A 23362-nucleotide genomic window follows, 5' to 3' on the forward strand; every position below is an offset into this window, starting at 1 on the left:
ATTAATAATCTTAGTTATACATCCTTGAGAAATTAATCTAATTTACTTAATCATGTTTCGAGATTTCAAATATGATTATTTTGTCTAATCAATAAACTTATTATAGTGTAGGACGTACGTAGAGAAAATAAATACATGATTACAAACTAAACTGAAAAACATTCACAATATTTATATTTAATCGCTCACCTAAATAATAATCATTGTAGGTCTCTAGTTAAGTATAAAATGTATAACGTATAATGTATATTATAAATTAATATAGTGTGCATGGATATAGTCCGTTTGTTTGATAGGTAAATTTAACAGAGGAAACGATCCATTAAAATAATATTCAGTGGATTTAAAGGTATGCTCAATTTGCAAATGTCACTGACCATCAATGTGAATTTACAGCACCGATGATACTACCCTCTACACCATATATAATATATATATATATATTTATTGAATGAATAATTGGCGTCGATATTTCATTGTTTGATTCGGGAAATTGGATAACGAAAAACCCATTTTGCCGGGTCCACAAAGATACACTAATGATCCGACTCACAATCGTAATTTCATCTATTTGAACACACGCTAAAATTCAATTGTTTCATTTTTATTTTTTTAGTCCATTTATCTAAAATGAAATATTTCACTCGAAGTTATTGTTAAAATATTATTTACTATATATATTTATGTATAGATATATTACGTACTTTTTACACTATGGCGTACAGTTTACACTAATATGTTATCAATGTAAAAATTAATAAACTATAGCTGAGTACTGTGAATAATGCATATTATACTCTGCGAATGGTAGATGTAAAAATAAAAATACATTTGGAGAATACTGCTACTGCAGTGTATGTAATGGAGTTTTTTTTTGCTTTTTTACTATGGAACCGTCAATAACGATTAAACAAAATTATCATTTTTCAGTTCAAAAAGAATATATTTTGTTCTGTTGAGTTAACGATCTAATTTCGTTACGAATTTATAAAATACAGTTAATTATTTTTAAATTTTAAGAAGGTATGTATTTCTATTTTTGATCGAACAGTGTTATTAAAATAAAAATATAAAACAGTCTACACTCACTTTATGTATAGCACAGAGTCAAATCCAATAAATTTAAAAATAAGTATCATCTGTTTTTGATTCAAAAAATGAAAAAACTAAATTTTACAACACACTTATAATAATTATGTCATTATGTAATAAATTTAGTTTATTATTGTGACTGCAGATATTATTACAATTTACAACACTCTATGGTGTAGAGGTTATGCGAAAAAGTGAGTGACCCATCCACATTCAACAGTATTATATTATAATGTCACTCATGGATAATATATTAACATCAATATTAATTTTAACTTCATAATTTTATGAAAAAATTATATGTTTATGAAGAAAAACATTTTAAATTTCTTTAAAAACAATAAAAAAATGAGTATGAACGTATCATAGTATTAAATTAAGTGAATAAAAACAATTTTTAAAATGTTTAATAATATATTTTGTATTTTTAATAATTTTTAATTATGAGAACAAATTATTAGAAAACTTGTTATACATCTAAAATAAATTTAAAAACCCTCTATCTAATTTCAATATTTTGGCTACTTAAAAGATGTACTAGAATACAACATTTCATAAATTTGAATGACAAAAATTTTAACTTAGTAAATATCTAAATAAATATGTAACATAAGTATAATTATTTCACCTAAAAATACAACTCAATAAATCGATTATGCGATGATAAATATTATATTATAATGTATACGATCAATATTGTCGGTTAACTCAGGAAACGATCCTTCCTAATAGAATTGTGTTCATAATATATACGATGATATTGCAGTCTTACAAAAAGGTATATATTTTTATTTTTATTATTTTTTTTTTTTTAACTGACCCTTTACCAAAAAAAACTTAAACTTCCGTTTCTATAATGTCGAATTTAAAGGAAATGGCTCGCGTGTATATTACATGGAATCATAAGTTAGCATAAATATATATATTATATATAGGTATCCTTGCAATGAAAAACCGAATTTTGCTAGGTACCTTTTATCCTTAAAGTACATAATGAAAAAGGTAGCGACATCCTTGGCTGTAAATATCAAACAACTTCACATAATATGCTTGTAATGAAAACTTAAAAATCCCTTATCGTAAAAACAGAAAGCTAGAAAACGCTTGCTTTTATGTGTGTCCGTGGAAATATTATAAAATGATTTAATATTTATAAATTTTTTTTTCTAACATATATAAATTGTTTAAACTGATGGGAAAATGTAATTTACTCAGTACAGTATTATATAATATTACACATCGTATAGCATGTTGTACTCATCTTTAAATTCCATCAACCGAATATCACGTTTTCGCGTTTCATCGGTATGAGAATGTATAATAAACAACAACAACAACAATAACAAAAAATTTTCAATAACAACAATATCATAATGCACAGCAAACGTTTTTATTTTTCATTTATACGTCCGCGATGTCACCTTCAAAAAATAATCAAAACGTATCACGCGGAAGCAATGGTTATGTGTATAGTACAATAATTTATAATATTACAGCTATATAACTAGTAAAATACGTTTTCGAATAATAATTATTGTACTTCTCAGTTGCTGTCGTCAAACCTGTACCGAACTATAGCGCGCATTCGATTTCCGACAGGACCCGTCAAGTATAGAGGGTGACGTTCGAGTAACTTTTCTTCTGGTATGCCACGTCAACGTACACAATTGGGTGGATGGGAGAGCAATCACTGGTTTGGTGACGAATAGACGAAATCGACCCTCCGATAAATGTTCCGTTCAGTCCCTCTCGACCTGCAAACACACTTTATATATAATATAATATTGTATAATATATAACATCGCTATTACATTTGGCAGTTGGAATTCCTGCACGTTGACTGCGGTTAGCTGCTGTGTTTTATGGCCCCGAAGTCGTCTTGGACGTGCAGCATGCGTGTTATACGTGAAGTCGAGGAGAGTGGAAACGGTGAGAGGGCTGAGCGTAGAAGGACGGGCAAGAGAGAAACCCCCCCCCCCCACAATGCGAACGATGCGTCTGGAGGGGGAGAGGAGAACGAACTCAGAAAAGCGACGCGTGGATATATATTGAAATAAAATTTGGTCTCGGTGCCAAAAGTTTGTCGGCCAATTTATACTTGACGGTAAATCACTAGGACCGTATACGGCAGTGGCCGCCACCGCTTCACAAAGGGTCAAGTTTTGTCGACGGCATATTATTATTATTATTATTATAATGGGGTGGTATTTAATATTAAACGGGCGCATATTTTTGGCCCATACGTGTGTGTGTGTGTGTGTGTGAATCGACCAGTATTATTATTATTAATGTATGTGATTGTGTGTGTGTATGTGTATAGTGATATATATGTATATATGTATTTTATATATACATCTTTGTCTTGACAATGGGCAAAGTTCGCTGGTGCGAAGGACGATGACTACGACGGAAACTTATGCACAATGTTCGTGTTCGGTGTTTGTGCGCTTTTAATGCTATTGCGTGTGTTTTAGGAGGATTTAGAGCTAAGCGCGAATGAGGCGAAAAAAATGGATGAAAGGGATAGGATATCGAGACACTAGTCGACGACCGGGTCGGGTCGTGTCGGGTCGAGAGAGCGCTCGTGTGTGTGTGTAGATAAACCTATACGCTAAAGCGGATTTCTCCAAAGTATAAAAAAAAAAATCACAAAGCAAACGGCACCGTTCAGCTATTGTTTCTCTACAATTTTTTACCGTTGAATATAAAATACGAATGTGCCGTATTCATATATAATCTATATATATATATGTACGTGCGAATGGGTTCGCAAGTTGTTGTATAAATGTGTATATCATATACACGTTTCTCTATATATATACTATTATTATTATTACTATTATTGTTATATATACGTAACGGTCGTGTGCGTCGTTCACGTTAAATTCGCCAAACAGCGATAATATTTCTCGCACATAGAAAATTTTTTTTAACGTTTACGCGTATATAATGTATATATATATATATATATATAAATGGCTAAGCCAAAGACAAAGGATGAAATATATTAAATCCGACCGAGGGATCTTCGTCGTCGTCGTCGTCGTCGTCGTTGTCTTCTTCGTCGGCACAGCAATGTCGGAAACAGCTGTATCTATATAATGTACGTGTGCGGGGTTTGATTAGAAAATCGATCGTTCACAGGGTTCAATTTGATCCTAACTTTTCTTCTTTTTTTCTTTTTTTATAAGCGACAAGTTTAAAAGCGTACTAAGACGTACAATAGGTTAAATAGGTATATACGACCAAGTCGATAACCACACATCTCTGCAAATGGTTTCTTTCCGGTGGTCCTCCGGTTCGCCGTTGAATGACTCGGTCCGAGCCCATATGAATTCACTGAGAATTCTTATTAGGAATATTATATCGCACGAAACAACTACAAAATCGCTAAAACAAATGTAGGATTATTATTATAATATTATGACTATATGCATAATGTTATATTAGTATTACAATCGTCAACATCTGTGTCGGTGGCCGGAAAATCGTGATTTATTTCACTCGCGCAAGAATAGTAATGACATAATGTATAGATCGGCAGTAGAAAGCGTAATATGAAAATTACAAAATAACGAAACCAAGTCGGTCAGAATACGCCAAAAATATGAGTCCAGAAGAAGCTTGTCTCGCTTTGGATCAGAATATTACAATGGTGTTAATCGATGGTAGAACATCGGATCATCACGGTTATAATCATATTCATGACTATTTTCTGACATAATTTCAAAACTTTAAAACTGTCGACTTTGTAAGAAGATTCTCTTTGCAGTACTCAAGGAAACTACTAAGGTAAAATAAAATTCAAATTATTGCTTCTTAACGAAGAGTATCGTAAGTATATGAATGGACAGTACGTGTTCTACGAAACTTTTTGAGCGCTTGTACGCATAGTGTTGCAAAGCGTCTACTTGAAAAATATTATATAGTAAAAAAACTTTACACTATTACTACGAATCAATACATTCTTCGTTTCACTAAGTCTAAAATATTACGATCAGTGTATTTTATAGGAGTGTATTACTTGCGTTCCATAAAATATTAATAAAACATTCAAATATTACGATAGATAAATGAGACAGCGACGTAAGTTTTCGGTCATACTTATTAATGGGTTACTTGCAACTGAATGTCATTACGTATATTTTTGTACGCCATAGATAATGTGCACCACATAGGAATACCAATATGACATGGATCTACAGTAAGCATATTCTAAAGTTTTTCCACAGTACTGAAAAATAATACAGAAAATACCAATAAAATATTGTCGGTCAAGTGTATCCACTGGTATTGTATATTATATATATTATTATAATTCAATATTTTTGAAAATAGTTTAGACTGATTGACGTAAATTCGCCTTAATTTATCTCCCAAGAGACCGTCATAATTTTATAATTAAACATTTTATCAAATTTCATTACTAAATGGTTTCCTCCTTTATCAATCAATGTCAAATCGGCCAAATTAAACTACACGATAATAATTATAAAGGAATAAGTATAACAGAGGTATATATGCAAATTTTATTTATATTTTATATATAATATTATATATAGAGTAAATATTCTGTGCTGCTAAATCCACTCTAAATCTCTTAAATGTAATATTTGAAAAAATAAATGTTTCTACTTTAAGTCAAAATGTATATTCCTCTGTGGCTCTGTATCAAATTTACTTAATTTGCCAACAAGTAATAATTTTAACTTTCTTTTAAAAATTAAAAATAAGATAAAATATTTTAATATTGTGTATCAGAAATTGTAGGTTAATATATATGTCAAGAGTTACGTTGAATATTTCTCGTCTATTATGCTTTTGTTCAATTCATAACAATGTAATAATAAAATAGACACATCCATAATGGCATAAAATGTATAATATAAAAGATTTACGAAAAAAAAAACTGAACCTATTAATAGTTCATTAATTATACAACAAACGATCAGTTATAAAAAATTATGCACAAAGATAAAAATTAAATAAAACATATATAACAAATAGTGAGAATAACGAAAATTTAAGATTAATTAAATTAAACACAACGTCAATCAAGAATTTAAATAAAAATAAAGAATAAATAAAATTATTTAACTAATTTATTACTCAGTAAAATTAAATTTATTGGGTAATAATATCAAATTGAAATTAATGTGAAACAATATTTATATGCAATTGTTTGATTAGTATAATTATGGTTTATTGTTGTTATCATTCAAGTATTTAAATTTAATTATGTAAACAAGTAACATGTTATCTTTAATATCTAATATAACAATATGTATCTAATCATTTATGTAAAATTGTATTATTTAATTAGTATAGACTAAAGTTGAACTCTCTAGTATCACTACAAGTATGTTCACTGGGAATAGATATTATTTTGTAAAAGTAAATAAAATGTTTAAAACGAAGTTAAATAAATCAATAAATAAATACATTTTAAATTTAACAAAAGTACATTTTTCATGAAGTGTAATTTTTAAAATATTTCGATATATTATGGTTTTAATATGATTTGTATTTTATAATAACAAATTAAGCTGTTGAATTCCGTTCTCGAAACATTAAGGAAAAACACATATTATTAAATATCACAAAAAATATTTATTTAATTTTCAAAATAACGCAAAAGGAAAATATATTTAAATACAATATTACAAATATGTTTGAGTAAATAATTACTGTTATTATTATATTTTTTTTTATGCAATATTTTTTAATTTAATTATACACATACATATATATATATATATTCTTTAGTTAATTAAGTGTTTTAATTAATTTATGTTATTAATTAATATTATTATTATGAACAATATAATATAATAATTTCTATCTGTTATCTGGATATACTAAAAAAGTACTCATAACAATTTTTGTTTAATGTTTAATTAATCAAAAAAAAAAATTAAAAAAAATAGTAATAATAAATAAATAATAATGATAATTTTGTTGAATAATGAATAATGCTTTAATGTTTTTTAGTTTTTTAATTTAAATCTTACTAACAAAAAAAAAATAATTTATTTTTAAATGAAGAGTATATTTTTTGTAATTGGTTCTGTTTTGAGTATTAATTATTATTATAGTTACTATTAAATTAAATTATGCATAGATATTTATTGAAGTAAAACGTTTAGCATAAAAAATGTCGAGTCTAAATTTAATTGGTTTACATAGCGTTAAACGTAGAAAAATGATTTGTTTTAAATTTAAGTTAAGTTGTGTTATTAGTTTCTAATAATTTGCATTATTGATTTGAGAGAGCGTCGCACACGTTAAATTCGCAAAGTTATCCATACTCGAGAGTATGGACAATAAAAGTAACAGTCAAATCCAAAGAGCTTGAAATTAAATAAGTAAATAGCACACCACCGAGAAAAAGTCGGTGACAACTAGAATTTATATCTGAGCCATATGTATATAGCGCTTTTAAAACAATACGAAGTCACTAAACCCTTGAAAATTCGCTACTATTATATTGGGTTTGGGATTGAATTTCGTAGCTATTCACTTCAACATCCCACAGTATAATAAACGACATACACGTATTTATGAGCTTAACTAATATTATGTTGACAATAATTTGTTATTTACAAATGAAACACGTGAATATCTAATAGTATAAATATAATAAATCTATGATAATAAAATATATAAAATGGTTTATGTTTTCCGTATTGCTTTAATATCGTGTTCTATGTTCGGTTTAAATTTATTGATACAAAATATATTAACGTGACGATGAAAACGAAATTATTTTTATTTTTATAAACTTCCAGTATCATATCCATATTATTAATTTTTTAACAAACAATCAATTAATCGTTAACTCTAATAAAACTAAAAATGAACTACGTGATAAAATATTGTGTTTTAATATGAAATTTCGCCCAATAATAGTTTATAATTTTGAGATATTTTTCATATTTACTGTACAAATATATTTAATTTTTTTTGTATATTTAATGAATTATATACGTGGTGAAATATATTGAATATTATGTATATACTATGTATACGTGTGTATTATTAGTTTATATTTTTTATCAATTAAAATGTTTGAATGTAAATATTAGACAAGCACAGTTAAACCAATAAGTCACAAAAAATATAACGTAACGCATTGGTGCTGATATATTTTTATTCGTTCACGCTGGAAATTTTACCATATTTACAAGCGCGGAGAACTAATAATAGGTTTGAAGACAACTAGTATTTTACAATAAATATTTTAATTGTACATGATAAAGGTTGTTAATAATATTGAAATATAAAAATTAATGAACATGTCGATGAGATTAAGATATTTAAAAACTTTTCAAAAACGAAAAATGTAGTAAATTTGTCTATAAGTAATTTATATCACATATATATATAGTAATAATAAAAAATAACGGAGAAAAAAAGATAATCCCTCTCGCGTAAGATTTATAAAATATCGCTGCAAAGTAAATGTTAAATTAAGCTCATATTTATACAGTGAACGACAAACAATAAGTCAGCCAACCGTCCGTATCAGATGATATTATTATTATCTACTCTAGACGACGCAAACAATAAATTGATAACAACCGTAGATGAGATGGTCTATGGTCATATTGTATACCTTTGCGAAAAGAAATGCATACACCACGCGAGCAACTCCCACGCAGATATGATATATAATGCATGTAAAACTAATGGCTTGTCTCGTGACGTTCAAAATCAAATTAATAGAATACTATTTAAATGGAGTTTATACATTCCATACGAATATTTAATGGTGGTACAGGGAATACCACTAACCCGAATATATTACAGTTCCTAGATAGACAACAACGTGATACATTGAATATGAATAATGCGTGCTATTGACGAATACATATATAGTACCCCTCCGTACAGGGCCACGAGGTTAAGTTTCAGAAAATATATTATATTTGAATAAACACTATATATATTGTATAAAATATAATACTATGATAAACTCGACATTATTATAATATAATGAGAATATAATAATACGATTTAAATTATAAAATTATAAATCATGTATACCGTAAGTATAATAATGTAAGTACCACCTGTATAATAATACTGCGGTCGTTAAAAACCCCTTGGGAACCTATATAACACAACGGGCCGAATAACTTAAGTTTATTACTGTAAATATGCCGTATAAAAGTCATAAATCAAATACATTTTTCATATGTGTTTTTTGTGTTTTTTTTCCCATGACGTATTATTATTATTATTATTACATGCAATAAAAGCATTTTATTTCTTCAAGAAGTAATTTAGTTTAAACAAAATATGCAAATAGTAATAAAATGTTTATTATAATAATTTACTTTTATTTTTAATTTTTTTTTTTTTTTTTGTAACTGTATATTAGTAGTTTATACCGACTTAATAATACTTAGTCCACGCATGATGCAATTAAACTGACACAGTAATAATATACCAGACGATATATCATTATAATATAATACATTATTGTGTATACTTTGTTAATCTAATATAATATTACATGTATAATTTTTTTTTCATTAAAATAAAATTTTAGAAAAAAAAAAAATAATAATAATAATAACGTTTTACGTATTTGTTATTTTACAGATGGTTCGATCGAATCGCCGTCGCAGACCGGCAACCTCAACTACTGGGAACAACCGTTCTCGCAGCCTTACTTCGACAACGCCACTAGACGTGACGTGACCGCGACAGTGGGCCAGATGACGTACTTGCACTGCAGGGTCCGAAATCTCGGCGACCGATCGGTAAGTCATCACCCGCCACCACTCCGCGGTTGTGGATTTCGAGGCGACAGTCGTATCGACGGTGTCCCTCTAAGTCTGTCGTGACACGTTTCACGTGTGTGTAACCGCGTGTGTAGTGTGCTGTTAATATCGATTAAACATTAATCTACAGCCATCGCACTTTTAGACTTCGGTCGAAAAGTTTCGGACACGTCCGCGGACAAATTGATCGCGACCGCCGGCGTAATTGATCGAGTAAACGACGGCCGGCGGTCGGGATAGTGTGTAGTCGTGTACGGCGGGGGAGGCGCGTCCAAATTACAAAAACACGACCACCTATATGCAGCCGCCGCCGTACCATACGCTAAAATTTATAATTTAACCATATATATATATAGGCGGCCGATACTGCACCGGTGGCGCCGTTCCCGTGACAGATTAAATATTGCCAGTGCGTTTACTATTTCTTATACACTCCGCTGCATGTGAACTATATACATATGTTTTTGACACGTTCGTGTGCTGGGCGGTGGTTTCGATCCGTATTGTAGAATACAAGCATAAAAATGTGTCCGATCATATTAACTATTTTATTTTCTGTAACCCGTGTACGAACGAAAAAAAAACATTCATTTTTCGTCGACAAATCCCTACCAAAGCCTCTTATAAAATGCAAAATTTAATAATCCGATACTTTGAGATGTACACTTTGAAGAAGTACATAGTAGTCATTATTACCCGTGTACCGAATTTCAAAACCACGAGGGTAAAAGTCTTGGCCGTAAATTTCTCACACCCACACACACACACGTATACGCATAAATTGCATTTTATAAGTAGGTATAGATAATAATAATAAAATTCTATGACGTAATGACGTCGCCGTGAAGTTTGTTCAGCTATGTTTTTGGGGTTTTTTTTCTTCACGTCGTTATACTTACACGTAAGTAGCTGGTACAGCGGTACTTACATAGATATGTTTTTACGACGCATTACGCGAGAGAAAAAAAAATAAGCGCCTACGTGTATACCATAGCTATAATAATATACATTATATTTTACAATAATAATAATATACGCACAAAATACGGACACGAAATCATTGAGGTGGGTCGTTCTGGCGACAGCGTCTTCGTTTTATTCATTTCGGTTAAACATAATATGGATATATATGTATATATTAGAGAGGAACGCTCCGAATGACAAAGGAGAAAAAAAATGATATTTCGTCGTCTCGATATAGCAAAAGTTACACCTGTCATACTATATTGAATCTGTATACAGAGTGGGTCATTGTATCTCTGCCGTTTTCCAGCATTGTCGTAACTGAACAATACTATGGACCCACTCTGTATAAATAATAATATATTATAGTGCGCGATAGTACAAAAATCGCCAAAGATCACATCAATAACGACGATATAGACATCGCATATTATTATTGTGTTCGGATCGTTCTGGTTTACGATACACGCGGGTTTCATTTTTACATTACGGCGTCATGTCCGTAGTATTAAAACATATTACTATGTACAGTAATATACGTCCAAAGTAAATACTCCTTTTTTCATAAGATAAATCGTCCTAAAATAATATATATTAAGCTGATCTTAATATTGTCGTACAATATAGTATTATTGATTTGAGCGTTATAATATTTAAACAACTAAAATAAGATGATGAAAGACTAACAAACCGAGACATCGACATTCATAACGTAAAAACGTTTTAATAAAAATTTAAGTTAGTATACTGTTCTACTACTTCTTCTAGTAAAGATGATATTATTCTTATACTATTATATCTTAAACGCATTTAATATACTCCAGCTTTTTCGTCAGCTAGTCATCGTAATCGTTTAGTTTAGAATTAAGATATTTTAGTTGCATTTCAGCCAAACCGATTAACAATATTTTATTGTATTCTATTGAGATTTTGAACAAAGAATTTCTTTAGTATCGTATTTTATAACGTAATCTTATGAACTGTTACGAAAATGTTTGTGTATATATTATAAATTCTTGTTATAGTTAAATTAAATTAATAAAAGGAAAAGGTTATCGTAAATTTCAATGATTTCACTATTTGAAAACAGTGGCCCAATTATTATTTTCTACATTTTAGCATAAAATAAACTCTGGTTGACATTTGAATGTAACTCGTGGTATCAGTGCTGAAAATTAACAACCGTAAACACGATTATGATATTTTGACATACAGCTATCGGTCATCTAATAATAGTAATGGGTGTAAATTAAATCCTATCCGATTTGATAGTATGACCTAGGTAGCAGGAAATGGTTATTGTAATAAAAAAATATTCCATTATATTTTAAGTGTTTCTGTGTGCGATCGAAGTAAACTACTCATACTATAATACTGAAACAATCCACCGATGCACGTGAAACATAACGTGTACGTATTTTATAATATCATATCATACAAAACAAATTAAAACTTTCTAGTTTTTGTAGTTTGCAAAAATGTTTTAATAGTCCCTTTAGAGTGGATAATCATAAAAGGGTTTTTACACAACGGTATACAATTCCTAACCAGTGAAATTATAAACTACCTACTATGACTATGATATACAGTCGTTTAAAGTTTAACGGCGAAAGAAACGGTATTTTTTGAAAATCAACTTGCATACGATGTAAAATAATAATTGCATTGCTTTGGTCGTTCACTCTAATTCTATACGTATAAAAAGATTGCTTTTTTTTTACGAATCCCCTGTTAAAAATTATTTTACGATACATACAAGTTTTACGGGAATTATTATGATATATTATATATATACGGTTACTTGTACTCCCCCAACAAAAATTTAATTTTTCATGATTAAAATCATAGTAATTTATTTCGACTGGCATGAATCGTGTGACTATCGTATTATTATTATGGTAACATTAATATTATTGCTCAATGCTCATGATGATTAACTATAGCTTTCGCGCTGTTAGGAGTTAGGTTTTCTTACTTGCACATCTAGTAAGTTATCATAGACAAAAAAAATTATAAATTGAAATACTAAAATTGAGTGTCCTGTAATACATAAATCTGTACATGTTGCTATTTAGTTAGGGTTACCTTGGCTCATAAGAAAATTAGACCTTGTGCAAAACATAAGTTATAAAATCTCAATTTAAAAATATTGGATGATTTTTTTTTTTTTTTGAGGTATAAAATGATTGCCATTCTTAGATTGGTATGAATATTTGAATTCATCTGTTTAGCAGAAAAAATCCTACGATTTTCAAATTTGATTGTGATTTCTGATAACCAGCTAAATCTAGTTGATAATCTTAAGAGGTTTACATTTTAAATTCCAGTATTGTTCAAAATAATTGGTAAAAACGAGAAAAATATGGTGTTACTCAAAAACGAATAACCGTCGACAATTGATATTTTCACCAAAATAAATGTTAACACTAACATTTTCTATGTATGATAAAACTATCAAAATAGTATGATTCTTTTTGAGGTTTATAAGTTAGGATATTTGATATTTTTAATTTTTTTAATTTTTTTTTCTATTAAATATGTTTATTTAAAAATATCGTAAATAAATGGTCAAATCATTTTTTAAAATTTAAATTTAAATTAAATTCGTCAAAATCGCAAAAATTTGAAAACTATTTTGTAATTAAAAATACCTAAAATTTTTTATATTCATAGCCAGATTTAAATATTTAAAACAAGGTTTCTCACAATTAATTCATACCGGAACCAAAATATCTGAATAATATATAAATTGAATAACAGTTTTCGTGGAAAACTTTTATGAATATTATTAAATTTTAATTACGCATATAATGACATTTTTTAAAAATTTTGATCAATTGTATATTATCGTATCACACTTATAGTTAATTTCATAATACTGATAGTAAAAAAATAACTTAAAACGATAAAATTAAAAACATTATATTTATATTATAACAATAGACTGACAGACCGTTTTCGCTCAAAATCGTTTTTCGTATGCAATAGTTTTTTTTTTTTTTTTGTATTGAATTCCGCAATTAAACACATCCGTTACGTCGTGATCTACTCAACGATACGAGGTACGCTCGAATACTCGACTGCTAGTATACAGCTATGCGGCCACCTACTTTATACCATTATTCTAAATTACCTTCGAACTGTTCAAGAGAAACAAAAAACCAAAAAAAGTTTTCAAACAATGCACAAAACAAAAACAGATAATTTCCTGCGGTCTGGCCGTGGGAAATTTTTTGTTGCCCGAATGCGTTTGGTAGCATTATTTTAAAACTGAAATTCGGCACCCCCAACGAAGTGTGTCACTCATATCATACGCGACGGTGAATCATATAACAATATAATAGTATCGCCGAAACCAATCTCGGCATCGAGTAATCCGCTCGCACGTCTCGCGCGCCAATATTGAACGTGAGGCGGTAGAAATCCGAATACTTTGACCCAATTCAAAAATTCTCCCCCGGTGTCACGTTATTATCACTGCGGGCGTCGTCATCATCGGTAGGCCACGAGGGACGTAGTCGCGCAAAGAGTTGATAACTGCTTCCGATACATAAAATATAATATTATATATAATATATATGATGTATAGTGCGTATAAAACGATATGACCGTGGAAAAGCGCCCTCCGTGCCATGTTTTACCGAAACGTTCTGCCACCGCCGTAGTGGTCCGTTCGGTTCCGTTTGAGGAATTTAGAAGCCTTTAACGTGGTCGGATGATTGGAATGGGCGAGGAGATAGAATCTGATGACGCAGTTAAGTAGACCACACGCGTATCAGCTGAGTGCTGTTTAATCGGGTCGGATACGCAATCCGCTCGAAAGGCGTAAAATGGGTTACCCACTGTACGCACGTCGTTTAACGGCTATGCGAATTAAAAATGCCGTGAATGATGATGTGTAATATTAATCGTGAACTCCGTTAGTAAACACTAATAGCGATGTATTATTATATAAAAATAAACGAATATATCTAAAATGTTGCGATCTCGACGAATTGGAAATTTAATAGTAAAAAAAAAAAAAAAAAAAAACAATGATTTACGTAGTTTGTCTGTAAGTTTCAACTCAGTTTGGTCAAACAATTTTCCGATGAATATTATTATGTTTACAGAGTAAACAGTTGAATGTTAATTTCAAACAGGAAACACGCATTCGAGTAATATTATTTTTAGGTTATTTTCTATTTATTAATATTCCTACACAGATTTGACATTCTCTATATTTATGTGGGTATATTGTATTTCCATTTTAAAATACATCTGATACGTTACAATTTCCAATGAGTCTAAACAAATATATTTTATAACAATAAAAATAATGCTAAGTTTCCAAATATATTTATCGAGTTTTATTTCCACTTTTCCATTTGTTGGTTTTTATTTTTGTTAATATTATCGTTATTTCTTATTAGTGCATCTTATACTGTGGTTATTTTTTTCACTAGTCAAATTCAACTTCAACATTTCTTATATAAACGATGTATCTCGTGAACAAAACTGTTTCACAAAATCAGTTACATGACGTGTTATATCGTCAACAAATTCGTGATTTTTTTACTAACTCATTTAATTTATTTACAATAATACACGAAATATTCAATAAAGCAATTCGAATTTTTTTATAGTGATTATGCGAATTTCAATTTATATACACATATAAATTATAATAATATGATATCGTGATGATTTTCTAAAAATAAATACATTATTTTAAAAATTCACTTCATTTTAAGACTAAAATTAAGCACGTTTAAAATATTAAGTTAAAACACTTGAACACTGTGTAAACTCTCTTAAAACTTAATAATACCTTTTAACTTTTTCGAATTTATATCATAGTGTACGTACATAATAATTAATGAGATCAAATTTAATTCAATAGTTTTTAACTTCGAACCCTCGTGCATAAATATTCCTGAATGGAAGGATAAAAAATGTATTTCGTATTAAACCAACTGAAAGTTATATTATATAGCATTGTTTTGAAATAAATTCTCAGGGTAACTATATTAAAAAACTTTTTAAAAACCAACAATGTATGTTAACTCAACATAAAATGTTAACATTGAGTACCCGTCGTAAATAAATGCGGTATTTATTACGATTTATAGAATTTGATTGATATACCACGAAAAATGCCTATATATAATATACATATTACACATGTATTGGTTCTTAAATAATTTAATTAAATAATAATTGTTATTATCAAAAATAATACTTCATGCACTCAAATGCGTACTAAAATATGCCATCCAACTAATGTTTTACAAAATGTATAATACTATTTATAATATGTTTAATGTTCATAGTATGTTTTAACGGAATTTATAATAATATTAACACAGCCATATCAATTGCAAGCACGCTTTACGCATATAAATTTTAAGACCTATTAGCTTGCATTTGTCTGTTTTCGTGTACAAATTAACCTATTTATACAACGCGCGTGCACATATTTTAATAAGACTACACGCCAAAATTTAATATGCGGAATATCACATACGACATCCTATGTTTCATTATTTACACATTGAGATGACATGATCTGAATCTAAGACAACTTTAAAGATAATCTTTGAACTATAGTATGACTGAAGCATCAGACCAAACAAAACCAACACCTTATAGTAGTTGCCATAATTTCACAAGCCGTCACATTAAAAATGCATGATGTTGTTGAACTTACTTCTAAATTCTCGAGGACTAATTTTCAATGAAAATAGGTTTAGTTTCATTTTCTGAAGTAGGATTCATATCGTATTTTTATTACATATTTTCTAAATTAAACATATTATTAATTTGCATTAAACAATTTATTAAGTACACAACATTCGAATCACTTAAAGCTACCTAAAAATATTGTAGTTTACTTACTTAAAATCATTGAACATGAGCTTATTAAAACGAATAATTTATACACTGTATGGACTATGGATACATACTATTTCGAAAAAAGCGTATTACCCTTATTATCTAAATGGTAAATCAATATATTATATTGAATAAATAATTTTATACAAAATGTATTACAATTAATTTAAATTTTCTTATATTCTTTTTTACAAAGTCACATGTAAATAATATATTTATGCGTCAAAGTCTCACAGTGATATTATTGGTCTGAAAAAAGACTTTTTTGGAATCAACTATGTTACGAAGTATGTCAACAATCAAAATTTTAAAATATTCTGTATAGTAATATAAAGCTACCTATTATCTAAACATGAACCAGTGTCCTACATATTTTCAGTTCTCGGGCACTGTTGTTTTATAAATAACATGACAAATTATACTAAGATATCGATTAATAATAGTTTAATCATTAAGCTTTAATGTAATTACGAAACTTTTTGAATACTCATTCCACCAAGATGTTATAGAGAAATAAAAACAATGAAAGAGACACCGTTATAAAATCAGTAAATTTCTCGCAATGCTAATAAAATACGATTTTCTACTGATCTGAATATTTTGAATTCATGTTATGACTTTTTCCTGTTAGTTTTGATGTATTCATAACAAATTAAACAAATAATTTAATATTTTACCTACCGCCAAGATTTTGCGTATCTAATATAATATGCTACCCAAGCCACTAGCTAATAAAAATGCGAAGACTATAATATAGTACATAAAAGTATTTTCCGACTATTACCAGAACTCTTGCATATTATTATTCCAAGGAAATGACATGAGATATTTCGCTTACGAATCATTACAGAGTTGAAATGTTGAAAAAATTCATCGTCAGGTCGGTACAGGTGATCAAAATATGCGTTACGTCACAATGTCATATTACATTTTTGTTTAATCGAAGCTATAATTGAGTTTAGTCCAGATTTATTGCACGGAAAGGTGGGATGTAGAGGCATTCGGTAAAATAAATTAGTCGAAATGTTCTTTAATGCGTTTTACGTTCGTCTGTCCGAGATATTAATCAAACAGTATTGTGTAGGTTTTAATAAAACGTTTCAATTATTCCGTACGGATGTCCCGCGCTATCAATTTTGGCAATTAATTTAAATTGAATGTCTTCTAATTTTCCAAATTATACGTTGTCATAAAATAAGAATAGGTTTATACGCGTGGCGTCTGTGAATAATTATTAACAACATCGTATTGAATTAGTAGCAAGACAAGTCGCTAAAAGTATTATTATATAGAGCAAACGAAAAAGTAATACGACGGTCGGATGGACTTTTCGTTTTATTTTTATACTTATAAAATTTGAATTTTTTTTTTTTTTGTTTCTTCTAACATGGTATAAAAAAAGATACGTTCGTCTGCTTCGTATTTTTATTTATTTTGTAATTTTATTATTTTACACGCAGCCATATCGGGATCGTGTAAAATAGAAATTCGATTAAAAATGTTCACATTAAATTTCAACACGTGATCCTTAAGGCATATCCTATATAATATAATATATAATACTTATGTGACTGTTTAAAGTAACACATGTCAGGTGTACGCGTTAGTTTTCTCCAGTAAAATGGACCGATAATATTATTATATTTGCTATTCCGAATAAGACGTCAGACGTGCGTAATCTCTTAACAGTTGCAGCTGATTTCTCACCGTGTTTTCGGAGGCTTAACGCGTTTCGTCCGTACTACGACGAAGGTTCCACCACCACGGACGGTCAGTGAAGACATGATGCACAATAATAAAACACGGATCATTCGTGTACATTATAATTAATAATTTAATATATATACATGGTGATTCAACAAAAATGTTAAGCCCAATTTTTTTTCAAATAATGAATTTATATAATTTCTGAATCGTCGAATTTTCAATTACACTATTACCTACACTCTTTATTTTAACATTCTTAAAATTTCTCTGTGCTGTATTATATTCAACAAGTATTTTGTGGAGATACAAATTAATATTTTTCAAATGAAAATCCCAATTCTTCGCTGTAAATTATTTAATGGATATTTTTTTTTAGTATTGATTTTATTTTTCATGTATTATACCTGGATAATTTTTACAAATTATAAATATTAACAAGTTAATATTTATTACTAACGTCTATATCTTTCAAACCCGTCGGTACTTGATTCAACATGAAACATTCTAATAATAATATTATAATACAATTGATTTATATTTTGAGCTTAATTATTTCAAGACAAATATCTGTACGTTACATGTTAATAGATTACGTGTCATCTCTTATTATTTTTTATTTTTTAGAAAGGTATACATCTATTTGGACATTGTTTTCTTTCAAAATCACAAAAATTGATATACAAAATAAGCAATTTATGTTAAAAAAAAAAAAATTATCATTTCAAATGCAATAATATGTAATGTGATACCGGGTTTTTTCCTGATTAGAATACAGGTAAACGGGAAAACACAATGGCCTGTCTACTCGGTACAAGTACAAGTACCTATGTATAATAAGTGCAATATATTATACGGTTACGATAATTTAATTTTGGTAAACGCGTAAAAGTATTTTCGCGTGCAGAGCATTTTTATATTATATTATTTTATAAAGGGCCGGCGTTTTTATTTTTATTTTGTTTTTTTTTTTCCAGGTGTCGTGGATCAGGAAACGTGACCTGCACATATTGACCGTGGGCATACTAACGTACACAAACGACCAGCGTTTTCAATCGCTGCATTCAGACGGGTCGGACGAGTGGACGCTCAGGATCACGTCTCCGCAGATCAAAGACTCGGGGACGTACGAGTGTCAAGTGAGCACCGAACCGAAAATCAGCCAAGGATTCCAGTTGAACGTAGTCAGTGAGTGAATAATAATAATATAATACTAAACTGTAGACGGTTTTGAAAGAGAAAAAAAAAGGAGTGTTACGACTAAGTAAGTAAAATCGAATCGTGGCTTTTTAAGCGTGCTGTGCGGGTTTGCGCTTATGGGTCTGCGTGTACGGTGACAATTCCGACGTGAGTACAAAACAGTTTTGCGTACGTGACCGAAACCGATGGATCGTATATTTCCGTCTAGACAAATCTGTATATAACATAATAATATACAGACTGATTCATTAAACATACACATTGCACATTGTCTATTAAGTTATGCAAATATCGTATAACTTCGATTATTGAAATTCGTTAGTACTTTAAAGTACATATTTCAAATTTCTGTATTGTTCATTCCATTTATAAAATGCGGCCCAGTGACGAAATAGATTTTTTAATTCAAGATAATAACTTCTGATGATGCTCTCCTTGTAAATCGAAAGGTAGACGTCATATTGCACGCGGGACCGTAAAGTTAAAGCAGTGTTTAGCGTGCGCGTTTTAAAAATTTGGAAATAAGATCTTTAAGTATATACGTCTTATGAATAGTAAAACTTGAAGAATCTCATAATTAAAGAACGAAAGAACTGAGCGGAATGGAGAGAGGGGCGTACTTAGTAAATTACTCTGTATATATATATTATATATATATATATATATAGTTTAATATATTATTATTATATAAATATATAAATATGATATGCCGTGGGTCGTGAAAGTTCTCACGATTTTCAACAACTGGGGAGCCTCCCAAAAATTTCACGCCTATGTACCATTATTTCCGGCCGAGAATTCGTGTGCGCGAGTGTGTGTGTATAATACGTGTTCGAACAAACGGCACCGCAGCTTTTGTTATTGTGTACAACGCGCCGCCACAACCGACAATAGCGGAAATACCTCATATTATTATATATTACGATGAGCTCATACAGTATAATATAATGTGTGTATATACATATATATATATAAGCATTTCCATTTTTTTCTCTTCGCCGAATCTAGATCAGATCGGTTAACACCCTCCTATACACCGGTGTGTGTGTATAATAGCACAATATATTGTACATTTTTCACCATCGCTTGAATACCCCGCGAAAACCGTCCGTTGCCGAATATTATCCGACGAGCACAATGCGACTTGTTAAACATTCGCGTTGTTGTACGTATACAACAGTAGGTATATCCGATAACCACTATGCGAGTCTGCATTATAAAAACTCCGGTTTCCTCGCCTAAAGTTCCTTAAAGTAAAAATAAGAGTTTGAACAAAGTTTAAGTCGAGTAACGAGTTAGAATACTTAAATGTTCAGTAAACGACAAAGTATAAACAGCATATCATTCAATGTGTATACGTGTATATATATATATAATATATATATATATTTGATTTAAACCATAGGAAGCGGTGAATTATTTTCAGACAGTAATTATAATTTTCAAAAATAAATAATGAAAAATTATATATTGATTTAAATTGAATACAAACATTGAAAACTAAATTAATAATTTTAATAATATTTTTAGTTCTTCAAATCGATCAATTTCAATCTGTCGTTTCTTTTATTCGCTAACATTACACAAGAAACTTTTCCGTGTAATTAATAAATTGCCTATGGGTAAATATAAAGTCAATAAATGAAACATTTATTTGAAAACACTATAAATTCAAAAATAAAAAAATCTATAGAAATACGAGATTCGATGTACTTATATGCGCACATTTTGAAAAAATGTCCATTTTAATTGAACATGTTTTTTAAAAAGCTACTTTCGTATACATTGAATCAACTTAAATGCTCAGAAAACAAAGAAAAGCCACAACTAATAATTGTTCTTAATGTTTTTACTAGGTACTTTAAATAAATTTTAACGAATCCATGATTATATTGAATATAACATTTTATTACTATAAACTTTACAAAGGAAATAAAAGTTTTCAACGGTATAACATTGAAAAACAAATGTTATAAACATTCGTAATTTTAAGTGTTTACTATAGCGACCGGTATTTTTAATTCTTAAGTTTATGCTTTTAAATGAAATATATTTCAAATGAAATGAAATTTGAAGTTTGTTCATTGATTTACATAAATAGATTTTATTTTATTGAAAATAAACACTACGTATATTTACCTCTGTCTGTTTTAAATTATAGCTAATAGAGTACCTTCATGAAAAAATCAACATTAAAAAATTAATAACAGCTAACTAGACTTATAGCTCATTTAGCATTACCGATTTTAAATTTGTATTATTTTAAATCATTTTTTTCAAATTCAAATAATATATATATTTATGATTAAAAGCAATTTAAATAAATGGATTATAAGTTTAGACTTAGAAGTGTAATTGAAAAATTTCAAATTCCCCTTTTTTAATTCGTCGTGAAAACAATTACGTAACTCCTGTATTTTATTTTTATTTAAAACTAAAAATTCAAATAAAATATCAATTTAATAGAATAATATGATATTTCATCCAAAATAATTGAGGGGTACTTTCAAAAGTCTAAACTATTGATAACAATTAATAATTAACTGGAGAAATCGTTTTAAAAAATTAAAATTATAGTTCATTTTTGAACTTTAAAATACAAAAAAAAAGTAACAGGCTAATGCGTTGAAAATGTAAATAAAATCAACGGAAGACGTGTTTGGATTTCTATGTGCAAAGGTGTACGTGAATCGCGGAAGTAATATACATTTGCGTAAACATAATAATATTATTGACTATGGTCTCGCTATGAAATTGTAATTTTTTTTGTGAATAATTTATGTAGAAAAATAAAGCTTGCTCATTAAAATGTCTTTTATTGCATATTGCAAAAGTAAATAACTCAATATTGATTATGGTTCATGTTGCCGCTTTCGTTTACAAAATTATTCATTAAATTCGCATTATACTGAGATATTCCACTTTACCTTTGTCAAATTGTATTCAAATCTCATAAAAAGATCTTCATTACTTTTATTCTAAAAATGTCCACAGGGGTATAAATACAAAACAAAAAGAAAATATATAATAAAAAGAAAAAGGAAAAATAAACAGTTTGCAACCAAAATATTAAAAAAAAAAATGACGCAACCAAGTACAAAAATAGTACCAAATTATAATAAAAATTATTTTAAATTGTTTTTACTTTAAAATTTAACTCTTATTTTAACAAAAAAAAAATGAACGACATTATTATTTCAAAAATAAAATAGTTGATTCACAACTTTATATCTGGTGTATTAAATAACTTTACGAATATATCAATTTAAGTTTGGTGATTAATTGCAAATTCACAATAGTTTGATAAAGAGTCTTATCTTTCGATTGAAATATATTGTATAGGATATACAAATATAGACATAGTAAAATTTACTTTAAAAACAACGTAATGATTCGTAATTTAAATTATATATTTTATATACCATATTTTTCAAAAATGTATTAGTGATTACATAAAGTAATGAAGAAGTATTTGTAAAATTGTACAATATAGATACCTACTATGTTATAAACTTTTAAATCGATTTTGTTCGATAGAAGCAAGATTTATGTATCGGTTCAACCTGAAATCCTATTGAAAAAATATGTTTATGTTTACTATCATTATTGAATACTTACAATATTTTATAAGTCAATGCGTTTAAACCACATATACAAGACATTAATTAAGCAAGTGGGTTCCGATTATTTTGAACCAAATTTTTCGTCCGTCCTGTGTGTGGCCCATCTTATAGTATTAT

General features: G+C 28.8%; 1 protein-coding gene across 1 annotated transcript in view; it reads left to right on the top strand.

Moving 5' to 3' along the window:
- The window catches only part of LOC114132301 (protein amalgam-like), a 307230-nt gene that overhangs the window by 266980 nt on the left and 16888 nt on the right, over positions 1 to 23362 (top strand). The window contains exons 3-4 of the mRNA XM_027997709.2: positions 9700 to 9860; positions 19400 to 19610. Of these exons, the coding sequence (XP_027853510.1) occupies positions 9700 to 9860; positions 19400 to 19610 (372 nt within the window). The remainder of the gene's footprint in view (positions 1 to 9699; positions 9861 to 19399; positions 19611 to 23362) is intronic.

The sequence above is a fragment of the Aphis gossypii genome, chromosome 3 (genome assembly GCF_020184175.1).
Source record: "Aphis gossypii isolate Hap1 chromosome 3, ASM2018417v2, whole genome shotgun sequence".
Taxonomy (NCBI): Eukaryota; Metazoa; Arthropoda; class Insecta; order Hemiptera; family Aphididae; genus Aphis; species Aphis gossypii.